The 12,192-nt window shown below is 40.9% G+C and overlaps 1 protein-coding gene across 3 annotated transcripts in view; it reads right to left on the reverse strand.

Moving 5' to 3' along the window:
• Window positions 1-2,706, reverse strand: part of Folh1b (folate hydrolase 1B) — a 60,215-nt gene extending 57,509 nt beyond the window's left edge. The window contains exons 1-2 of one of the 3 annotated variants that reach the window (XM_045145940.1): window positions 2,473-2,706; window positions 1,187-1,295 (exon numbers count right to left, since the gene is read on the reverse strand). In XM_045145940.1, the coding sequence (XP_045001875.1) occupies window positions 1,187-1,295; window positions 2,473-2,584 (221 nt within the window). In that variant the 5' untranslated portion in view covers window positions 2,585-2,706. The other 2 variants (XM_045145941.1, XM_045145942.1) reach the window with 2 other exon arrangements.
• Between the last annotated feature and the right edge of the window lie 9,486 nt (window positions 2,707-12,192).

The following is a 12,192-nucleotide window of genomic DNA, read 5'->3' on the forward strand; positions in this document are numbered from 1 at the left end:
ATATTCATAAACACACACACACATATATATAAAGTCTTTTTACATCAAGTCACTATCTATATCCATTATGAGTTCCTTTAATCACTAGAGAAATTTCAAATATTTTCAACATACACTCCCAAGAGAATATTCTTATCAATTACATATTCTAATTTGATACATACACATAGTTTTGAAATTAATTTGTAAATACTTTTAACTTTTAACTTCTTGCATTGTTGAGGATCGCCAGTGCTTTCTTCCACTCAGCTGTATCTCTAGTCCAATACTCTTTTTTTTTTTTTTTGAGGTAGAATTTTGCTCTATCCCAGGCTGACCTGGAATTCACTATGTAGTTTCAGGGTGGCCTTGAACTCATGGTAATCCTCCTGCCTCTGCCTGCTGAGTGCTGCAATTAAAGAGGTGTACCACCATGCCCAGCTTTAGCCCAATACTTTTAAATTTTACTTATCTCTTTTGCTTCACAAACTTACAGCAAGAGGGGAACTAATTTTTATTATATGCCAAATATCAGATAAATTGCATCCTTATCACAGCAATATTATCTCCATCTAATAGGTGTGGGGATGAATTCTTGGGAAAATTAAATATTTACCCAAAGTTATTTCTCTGTAAATGAGCATCAAACTCAATTCTGTCTGATCCAAGTCTACTTTTTTTTTTTTAAATTAAAATATACTATCAGCATGAGTCAGCAAACTATGTTCCTACAGCCAAATCTGGCTACTGTACTGGCAGAGAATGGTTCTTAAATTTAAACAGATGAATAAAACAGAAGTACAGAGCTTGGTGAAGTACCAACACATGGAATTCAAATTCCTGTGCTCATGAATGATTCCTTATCAGGGCTGGAGCACATATCTGCTAATGTATTTCCTATGGCTTCTTTTGTGCTACCACAGGCAAGTAGCTGTGACAGAGATCTGCTGCCTGTGAAGTATGGTCCAGTGACTCAGAACTTGTGCTGACTCCCCTTTAGAAGCTCTAGATAAAGCTTTTGATAAGAATTCTAATATGAAGTTTAGCTGTGAAAGTACAAACTTCCCAATATGGAATATAACACATGATCCTCAACAAATAAGTTTTTGTTAAGTCTTTGCTTTCGTATGTAATATTAGATCTAAACTTTGAACAGAATAATTTTCTCCAACATACTGTCAAGGCACATTTTCCAGAATGTCCTTACTATAAAAACTGCTTGATGTTCTCAGCTTTCAGTTCATCCAAGAATGCCTTCTTCATATGAGGCTGGGGAGCAAAGTGCATAGCTTCATTGGAAGATTTTGTAAACCACCCTGAAAAATGACGCAAGGGGAGGAATGAGAGATGAGCTCACAGACAGGGTTTACTGGTCTTTACTAGTGAATCTACCTTAGGTAAGATGCACTTGATCGATTATCTCTGGCATTAGCTGAGATTGTTTTGAAATTTAATTTCCCTTGCTAATTTCTACTAGAAAAAAGTCATGTACACTTATTTTAAATTAAAAAGCAACTGCAACAAATTTTACAATAATATTTGTGGCTGCTAGTTCTAAGAAAAGTTTTATATGGAACACATCACCAAAGTTAGATGTTATAAATGTTTCCGCTAATGGGGAGAAACAAGATCTTTGGGAAATAAAGCTTTTCCATTAAGGTCTTCTCACCAGTAGACCCTTGCTTTTCTGTTGCGCTAGAATAAACACTTAAAAGTGATTATGACGATTTATATAGCCCAAGTGCATAAAACACTTCAAAGGCTAAAGAAAACTCGGACTTTTTATCTGCTCTTGTTATGAAACTAAAACAAAATGTGCTGAGAATTTATGTTTCCATTTGTAAAAGGTCTGAGGAACTGAAATTTAAATAGCGATAGTGAACTATCATTTACACAATGTCTGTGCAAGAAAGTCAGTGAGCAGAAGGCCGCAGGGCCATTTACAGCCACACAGTGAAAGCTCACTAGTCTCTAGGTGACTTAAATCTGAGAGATAAAACATCATTACAGGGAAATTTGGGAATAAAATAACTACAAACCCTCGCACCCAGCCAGCGTTCGTGGAGCTTTTCCAAAGATCTGCTAACACACAAACGTAAATATTAAGGTACATGAGTTGGGGGAAAGGCCTATACACCCACCCTCAGGAGGGAAGAATGTGAAGAGACCTGAAATCCCATGGCAGCTGCCCCAATGCTTCGGACAAGGAAGCACCCCGGGCCACACTAGAAACCCCACGCCAGGTAGCAGCTGCTTCCCGCCCAGCACGCGGGTCCACAGGGTCCAGCACTGGGCTCCTGCACCCCCTCCTACAGACAGCAACCCTCCTCCTAGCTCGCGGGACCTCCGCATACCCTCCTCCCCACCTGGCCACCTCTCGGAGAGGCCTGCCACAGGACACCAGCGCGGTGCCAGCTGGGCAGGAAAGTCCAGGAGCAGCCAGATTGCCCGCGGAGGCTGGGCGGGCGGTGGGCTTGGCAAGTGCGTGCCTACCTAAGAGGAAGCCCACGAAGAAGAGGCTGGAGGCCAGCCCCAGCGCCCCGGCGCACAGCCAGCGCTGGCGGCGCCCGGGGACCCCCGCGGAGTCGTGCAGAAGATTCCACATCTCACATCTCCGCGCAGGGGCCTGGCCTCGGGGACCTGAAGGCCTGGGGGTTTGGGGAGGACCTGTACTCTGCAGCCCTGGCGCTCCGCAGCCTCTGGGGACCAGCGCCCCGCTCCCTGGCCCTGCGCTCCGCCGAGGCCTCACCAGGCGCCGGGAGTGCGCAGTCCCACGGCAGAAGAAAAAAAAAAAAAAGTTTCCCTCCCTCTAGCGCCTCTGGCCAATGGAATTCACTCCTAGCCTCAGATCCACTTTCTCCACCTCTTAAAGACTTCTGGCTTACTTTCAACCAATCTCAGAGAGGCAAAAGAAAGGCATGTCCCCTTCCCAAGGACACTTAAAAAAAAAATTTCTCCGCTTAGGAAAAATTTTCAGCTCTTGCTTATTAAAAACTGGGAGGTGGGGAGGGACTGGGAAGCGAAGAGGCTTTCTTTCCTCTAGTCTTGTAACTCAGCAAAATGCCCTTCTGCTCTGCCTAGAAAAATGCCCCAAAACTGACTCCAGCTAGTTGGGAGATAGAATTTATTCTCAACTCCCACTTTCTCCTGCCCTCCTCACCATCTTAAATCCTGTAAAAAAAAAATTGCAAACTATTCAGTATGAATTCAAGGAGAAAAAGTGGAGTTCGTTAAACTGGCCTGAAAAATTAGGGAGGGTCTTTGTCCTTGGAAGTTTTCTCAAGTTATTTATGACCATGTAGGGAGTTATCCTACCAGGTCCCAGAGATTTACATCCCACAATGTCCTTGGAGGCTGCAGTTTCATTTTGACGTCACCGCCCTGTTTGTCCACTGTTTGTCAAATCGGTTACTGCTTGGGTTAACTGAGGTAGCCATACAAGCTTCTATCCTTGGTACAATTTTTTTTTTAAATAATGATGTGTGGAGGAAAAGAATAATTGAACGTAAACCTAACCAAGGAAGTAAAGAAACTCTGCAATGAGAACTTTAAAACACTCAAGCGAGAAATTGCAGAAGACACTAAAAAGTGGAGAAACATCCTTTGTTCCTGGATTGGAAGAATCAATATTGTGAAAATGGCAATCTTACCAAAAGCAATCTACACATTTAATGCAATCCCCATCAAAATTCCAAAGGCATTCTTCATGGAAATAGAAAAAACAATCCAAAAATTCATTTGGAATCACAAAAAACCTCGAATATCTAAAATAATACTGAGCAACAAAAGTAAGGCTGGTGGTATCACCATACCTGATTTTAACCTATACTACAGAGCCATAGTAACAAAAACAGCATGGTACTGGCACAAAAACAGACATATAGATCAGTGGAATAGAATAGAGGATCCAGATGTAAGTCCAGGTAGCTAAAGCCGCCTGATATTCGATAAAAGTGCCAAAAATACTAATGGAGAAAAGACAGCCTCTTCAGCAAATGGTGTTGGGAAAACTGGATATATATCTATAGAAGGGTGAAAATAGATTCTTCTCTCTCTCCATGCACAAGAATTAAGTCCAAATGGATTAAAGACCTTAACATCAGACCTGAAAATCTGAAACTGCTAGAGGAAAAAGTAGGGGAAACCCTTCAACATATTGGTCTTGGCAAAGACTTTCTGAATACAACCCTAATTGCTCAGGCAATAAAACCACAGATTAATCACTGGGACCTCATGAAATTACAAAGATTTTGCACTGCAAAGGACACAGTGAATAAGCAAAGAGGCAACCTACAGAATGGGGAAAAAAATCTTCGCCAGCTATATATCTGATAGAGGATTAATATTTAGGACATACAAAGAACTCAAAAAGTTAAATAATAAGGAATCAAACAAGCCAAAAAATGGGCTATGGAGCTAAATAGAGCATTCTCAAAGGAAGAAATATGAATGGCATATAAGCATCTAAAAAGATGTTCTACATCACTAGTCATCAGAGAAATGCAGATTCAAACTACATTGAGATTCCGTCTCACTCCTGTCAGATTGGCAACCATCATGAAAACAAATGATCATAAATGCTGGCGGGGATGTGGAAAAAGAGGAACTCTTCTACACTGCTGGTGGGAATGCAATCTGGTCCAGCCATTGTGGAAATCAGTGTGGAGGTTCCTAAGACAGCTAAAGATTGATCTTCCATATGACCCAGCTTTAGCACTCCTAGGCATATATCTGAAGAACTCATCTCATTTCCTTAGAAGTACATGCTCAACCATGTTTATTGCTGCTCAATTTATAATAGCTGGGAAATGGAACCAGCCTAGATGTCCCTCAACAGATGAGTGGATAATGAAGATGTGGTACATTTATACAATGGAGTTCCTTTCAGTGGTAAAGAAAAATGAAGTTATGAAATTTGCAGAAAAATGGTTGGATCTGGAAAGTATTATACTAAGTGAGGTAACCCAGGCCCAGAAAGCCAAGTGCCACATGTTCTCCCTCATATGTGGATCCTAGCTACAGATGACTGGGCTTCTGTGTGAGAAGGAAAATACTTAGTAGCAGAGGCCAGTAAGTTAAAAAGGAGATATAAAGGGAAGAGAAAGGAAGGGAGGAGGGTACTTAATAGGTTTGTATTGTATATATGTAAGTACAATGATTGAGTTGGGGAGGTAATATGATAAAGAATGGAATTTTAAAGGGGAAAGTGCAGGGGGTGGGAAGGTATTACCATGGGATATTGTTTAGAATTATGGAAAATGTTAATAAAAATTGTGAAAATAAAAAATCTATATTTTGGGGTGGAGAGATTGCTTATTGGTTAAGGCATTTCCCTGCAAAGTCCAAGGATCCTCGTTCTATTCTCCAGGACCTACATAAGCCAGATGCACAAGCAGATGCATGCATCTGGAGTTGGTTTGAAGTGTCTGGGTACCCTGGTATGCCCATTCTCTCTCTCTCTCTCTCTCTCTCTCTCTCTCTCTCTCTCTCTCTCTCTCTCTTTCTTTCTCTCAAATAAATAAATATAAAATATATATTTTGAAATCTAAAAAAATAAAAAAAAATCCTCACACTTGCAGTATTTAAAAAAAAGAAGAAGAATTGAAGGCGTATCCATATGGTAATCCATACAGAATCTTGGAGTACAGGGGCATTTGAACGAAGACATAGCTGGGGCTGGAGTCCATCAGCACAGGCAAAAGGCAAGAACTCAAAGGATGCTCAAGGGTTAGTCAATATCTTGCTTTCTATTTCCCATAGAGCTTGTGTACAGTGTCAGAGATGCTCCAATAAAAGATTTCTGAGAAAAGTGAAATAACATGGAAAGTTGTTAAATAGATGAGAAGGATTTAGAAATCCAGTATTTATTCTGTCTACCCAAATGTTCATAGTGTAAAGCCTAACCAGCACGGGATGGGGGTGGGGAGCAGGATAGTAATGGCTGGTGTTTACTGACCCTGTCTCATGAGCAATGAACTGCATAGGCATGTTCTCGTTCACTCAGATGTCTTTCCCCATGCCATGCTTCCTCCTGCACTGGACTTTCAAGGAATGTTTATTGAGACACACTAGCCACAAAGCTAAGTATTCTCTCACAAATTGAAAGGGATGACATCAATCAAAATAAAAATTAGGACAAGATAAATCTTGGTAGAAACATCAACTAGAACAAAGCATGATACTGATCTATAGGGTTCTGTTTTGGGAGAAAAAAGTAACATTTATCTTCTTTTATCTATAGCCTTTAATACATACTTGTTTTTGAAAATGTTTGATGTTATTTAAAATATTCCCTGGCTTTGTTTCAATTTTTAAACAACATTCTCACACTCAAAGCTGCATAGTAAATGACATATTTCTTGAAGATAAGAATCCTAATTTTTCCAAGTTATTTGATGTTTTAAATTTATTAAATTTTTTTCAATATTTTTAAATTGAGTGATGACAAGATATATTTGTTGAGCTCTCTCATCTGTATATTTGAAATCAATGGATTTTATTGAATATAAGTTATAAACCAAAAAATCCTGATTTGATCAAATAATGGTAACAAAGATAAATCAGAATACTTCTAACTGATTTACTTCAATTCACTTAAATTCATTAATCTGCATTCTCCTTGTAGTTACTTGACCTGAACTAGGGGGATCTTTTCAAAGGAAACTTTTGCAGATAAGTTTCTTTGTTTGGGAAAGTTGAGAAGTAGAAAATAGCAGTACTACTATAGTTATAAAATGGCAAGTAAAGGATAGACCCAATGGAAAAATAAGTTTGGGATAGGGCATGCCACATCTTCCCCTACAAGAAAACATAATCACTACAGATATTTTCTATGTATAAAACAATAGATTATAAATACAAAAATAACAGGGCTGGATGACATTGTGAGACAGGGCAGAGGGCCAGGGTTGAGCAACAGGGCTAGCTGCTGCTCTGTGGCAGCTACTTGGGAGCCTGGGGGTGCACACACAGGGAAGAAATAAGTAGTGAGCAGGGCAGGGTGCCATTGTGAGATGGGACTGAGGGCCACAGTTGAGTGCCAGGACTAGATGTCATTCTACACTGGCTTGAGGGAGGGAACATACCAGGAGAAGGAAGGATAGCTGCAATTAGTATACCTGATTGGAGTCTACTTCTCACACCCACTTTGTAGGCCCCTGTCCTGCCCACCCTCCCAGAAAAAAAAAAAGGTGTCTGAAGAAAAGCTGAAGCAGAGAGAAACTGTGTACCAGCTCCAGCCCCTAGAGGAAGCTGGGAGCTGATGTCACTCCAAAAATCCAAATAACCAATAGGACTAGAAAAACAGCACCCAGTTTGGACACTAGGAAAGACGAGCTTCCCAAGGACATAACCAGATTTTCATGGAATATCAGTAACCAAGGAAGTTAAAGACCTGCCATGCCAACTCCAGTGGAGTCTGCGTGACCTGTTCACCAGGCCGAGGCGAAAGCTTCAAGGAAGAAAGCCTCCTGGAAGGATGTGCATTCTCCAGGCTTGTAGTGCCTTTTGCTGCTCTCTAATAGCTGTTTTCTTCTTTACTACTGTTCTGTTCCTGACATATGACAGCAGCATGATGTTCTTTTACAATTTAGTAAAAATTAGACATGGAACAGTTTCCAAAAATTGAGTTACCTGATGGTGTGACCCTTACTCCAAAGACCCCGCTATTGTTTCAAGCCATAGTCAGAATTCCAAGGACCAGAACCAATCAATGAACCATTACCTTGTACAGGAGTGTATAGGAATGGGGATACACTAGTAAACAATAGCGGGAAGTGTGTTTCTTGGTATTCTTTAACTTTTGTGGACAGACTTGCTAAGTCGAGGCCACCTTGGTGCTTGCTTACTCACGCACAAAGAGAAAGCATTACGAAACAACTGGGATCCAATTATGAGAAGGCAGGCTTTGATACACCTACATTTTTATGGTATGGTTCAAAGAAGAAAATATATTAGAGTTATGAAGTCGCCCTCTTAGAACTTTTTTTAAAAAATACTTGATGCTTGAAGCAGGCTAAAAACCAAAAGTCATTTGTAACCACTGACTATCTAACACTAATTTTGGTGATACATTAACTATTAAATATGAGATTGTAATCTTTACTCATGTATTTGTGCCTTGATTCCTGGAACAGTCTATTCATAGAAATTGTACCCAACAAAGGCTAAACTTATGCATCCAGAATTGTGTATAACCTGATGCTCTACTTCAGTGAAATACACTCAGATACATCAACCTGGTGTGTGTGTCTGTTTGTCACTTCACTGACTCCTTGCCCACCTCCCAAGGCCCAATTTTCCCTTGGACTGGTGGTCCCAGCTTTGCCAGTCTGTGGCAAAGACCTATACAAAGAAAACAAAAACCACTGAAGAAATAAATTGAGGGGGCCAGGAAAAGATGGAAAGACCTCCCATATGCATGGATTGAAAGCATTAATGTTGGAAAATGGTCTTCCTACCAAAAGCATTACACAGATTCAATACAATTTCAATAAAAATTACAGCAATGTTCTTCACAGAGATACAAAACAAATCAAGTTTCAAAATTCATATGGAAGAACAGAAGGCTTCGGATAGCCAAAAAAATACCCTCCAACAAAAGAAAAATATCTAGAAGTATCATCTTACCTTATGTGTTGGTTTGTTTCAAGTGACCCCATACTCACATGTTCTGAATGCTGGGTTCCCAGCTGATAAAGATTTGGGAATTAATGCCTCTTGGAGGCTGTGTATTGTTGGAGGTGGGCTTATGGCTATTACAGCCAGTTTCCCCTTGCCAGTACTTGGCACACTCTCCTCCTATTCCTGCTGTCCACTTGATGTTGGCCAGGGGGTGATGTCCACCCTCTTCTCATGCCATTGTTTTCCCCTGACATCATGGAGCTTCTCCATGAGCATGCAAGTCAAAATAAACACCTTTTTCACACAAGTTGCTCTTGGTTGGGTGATTTCTACCAGCAATGCGAACATGACTGCAACAGTAAAGTGGTACTGAGGAGTGGGATTTCTGCTAGACACCTGACCATGTGGCTTTGGCCCTTTTGGAGATGATTTTCAAGAGGAATGTGGAAGGATTAGATACTTTGGCCTAAGAGACACCTTGTAGGGCTTAAAAGTGCAGCTTGATGCACTATTCTGGTCAGAGTTGCAAGATGTGAATGCAGAAAAAACTATAGACTGTGAGGTTTGGCTTATGAGGGTGAAAAGGAGCTTTTCTTGGACTGGGATAGAAGCAGTTTGTGTGAGAGGCTTGCTTTTATGGCCATGTCCTGAGAAGTTGTGCAGGGTTGCACTGCATAGAAATGGACTGGTTTGATTCAGGTGTCTCCCATAAATTTAGGTGTTCTGAATGCTAGGTTCCCAGCTGATGGCTATTTGGGAATTAATGTCTCCTGGAGGGAGTGTATTGTTGGGGGTGGGCTTATGTGTGTTATACCCAGTTTTCCCATGCCAGTGTTTGGCATGCTGTTGTGACTGTCTACCTTATGTTGGGCAGGGGGTGATGTCAATCCTCTGCTCATACCATCGTTTTCTTCTACCATCATGGAGATTCCCCTCAAGCTTGTAAGCCAAAATAAGCCTCTTTTTCCCAGAAGCTGTTATTGGCTGGGTGATTTCTACCAGCAATGCGAACAGGACTGCAACAACTGGTGTGAGCAGAGGGATATGATAGAGGAAAAATAAAACAAGATCTTTGTGTGAAACTGCTGCCTGTTCAGCTGCAATTGAGAGATTATAAGCATTGAGATTGGGCAGGCTGACCTGCACTGGAACCACAGAAAGAATGAAGCATTTGAAGGGGCCTGAATGCTCAAGGAGTGTCCTGTTCTTCAAAGTCTTCTTTATTCCCCCTGGATTAACAATTTGGCACCCCACCTGGCATTATGAAGTATAAGAAATGCAGAAAATAGAGGGTCATTGAATTTGCAACATGGTCTTGTGTTTTGGAAATGGTCATATGCAGTGGGAAGCAGGTTTGCTGGATGCCTGCATGGAGACCCACTGGAGCCTTGAGGATGGATCATGGGTTGCAGTGGAGACCCAGTGGAGATGCCAGGGCCACAACATGGCTAAGGAGTGCTGCCAACCCAAGATGAAGTTTTCCTGGACTGTGAGTAGCCTAGCTGGAGGGGCAGAATTGGAACTCTAGAGACTTATCAGTGGTTAGAATTATTGGACTAGAGTTGTTGGAGTAGGAGCTACAGAATTTGATGCTTGCTTATTTATTTATTTATTTTTTTATCTTACAATGGTTGAGTATTTCTTTGTTATGCCCAATGCCATCTTTTACAGTGTGGGTGTTTATTCTGTGCCATTATGGTTTTCTGGGGGTGAGGTGGGATTTTTTGTTATTATGGCTCAGTTAAAAGACCTTGTATTATAGGGATGTTTGAACATCATTGGGATTGATAAAACTATGGGGATTTTTAAAGTTGGACTGAATCCATTTCACTTTATATCATGTATGTTTATCAGTCTATGGGGGCTAGGAGAAGAATGGGGTGGTTTGAGTCAGGTGTCCCCTGTATCTTAGGTGTTCTGAAAGCTATGTTACCAGCTGATGGATATTTGGGAATTAATGTGCCCTGGAGGCGGTGTACTGTTGGCAGCAGGCTTAAAGGTATCATAGCCTTGCCAGTGTTTGGCACACTCTTCTGTCCCTGTTGTCCACCTGATGTTGGCCAGGAGGAGATGTTCACTGTCTCCTCATACCATTGTTTCCCCCTGCCATCACAGAGCTTCCCCTCAAGTCTGTAAGCCAAAATAAACCTTTTATTTTTTTTCCAAACAAGCTGCTCTTGGTTGGTTGATTTCTGCCAGCAATGTGAACCTAACTATAGAACCTTCTTCAAGATATATTAGAAATCCATCATAAACAAAACAGCCTGGTACTGGCACAAAAACAGACATGCAGAACAATGGAACACAATAGAAGACTCATCTCCAAATCCAAACAAATACAGCTACCTTATATTTGGCAAAAGTACAAAGAACACACACTGGGGAAAAGACAGCATCTTCAGCAAATGGTGTGGGGGCATCTGATTACCACCTGTCAAAGAATGAAATTAGACCCACTTCTCTCACCCTACATAAAAATCAACTCTAAATGGATTAAGAACCTCAGTATAAGACCTGTAAGTATAAAACAGCTCAAAGACAAAAAGGGAATATACTCCATGATATAAGCATCAGGAAAGATTTCCTGAGTAAGACTCCAGTAGCACAGGAAATTAAATCAACACTCAGCTACTGGGACCTCTTGAAACTACACAGCTACTGTACAGACAAGAAAACCATCAACAAAGTCAACAGACAACCTGCAGAATGGGGGAAAAAAGAACTTCATCAGCTGTACCTCTGACAAAGGTCTAATACCTGGAATCTACAATGAATTCAAAATATTAAACAATAAAAAACAACCCAACCAAAAAATGGAGTAGAGAATCGAGCAGAGAACTCTCAAAGAAAGAAATACTAATGAACTTTACACACTTAGAGATGGTACACACTTTTAGTCATAAGAGAAATTCAAATTACAACAACTTTTAAATTTCATTTCATTCAAGTCAGGATGCATTCATCCCCAAATTGAATGACAACAAATGATGGAGAGCCTGCGGGGAAAGGAACCCTTACTCACTGCTGGTGAGAGGGCAAACTTGTAGAACCACTATGGAAATTAATATTCATTAATATTCATCAATAAGATGAAAGTAAATCTTACTTTTGATCCAGCTATACCACTCCTAGGCCTATACCCTAAAGAGTCCACTCCTTACTACAGATACTTGCTCAGCCATGTTTCTTGTAGCCCTATTCACAATAATTAGGAATTGGACCTTGAGAGCTTGTTTAGAGGTTCTAGCAGAGGAGCGCAGCTACTCGTACACCCTTGACCGAAGACCAGTTCTCCTCTATTCGGGGAAGGTCGTCCTCTTCGACCGAGCACGCAGCTTCAGGAGAGACGCACATGAAGTGGTGAGGGAGCAAGAGGACACCCGCCTAGCCAGCCAGATCAGCCGAATCAACCCTGGCGATCAATGGGGTGACAGATTTCGTAGCCAGATTGCCCTCACATCCAAAATCAGCCCATATACTGTTGAATGGATAATGAAGATGTGGTACCTATACATAACGAAATTTTACTCAACAGCAAAGAAAAATGAAATCATAAAATTTACAGGAAAATGGTTAGAGTTGAAAAAAAAA

This window comes from Jaculus jaculus, chromosome 3, assembly GCF_020740685.1.
Source record: "Jaculus jaculus isolate mJacJac1 chromosome 3, mJacJac1.mat.Y.cur, whole genome shotgun sequence".
Classification (NCBI taxonomy): Eukaryota; Metazoa; Chordata; class Mammalia; order Rodentia; family Dipodidae; genus Jaculus; species Jaculus jaculus.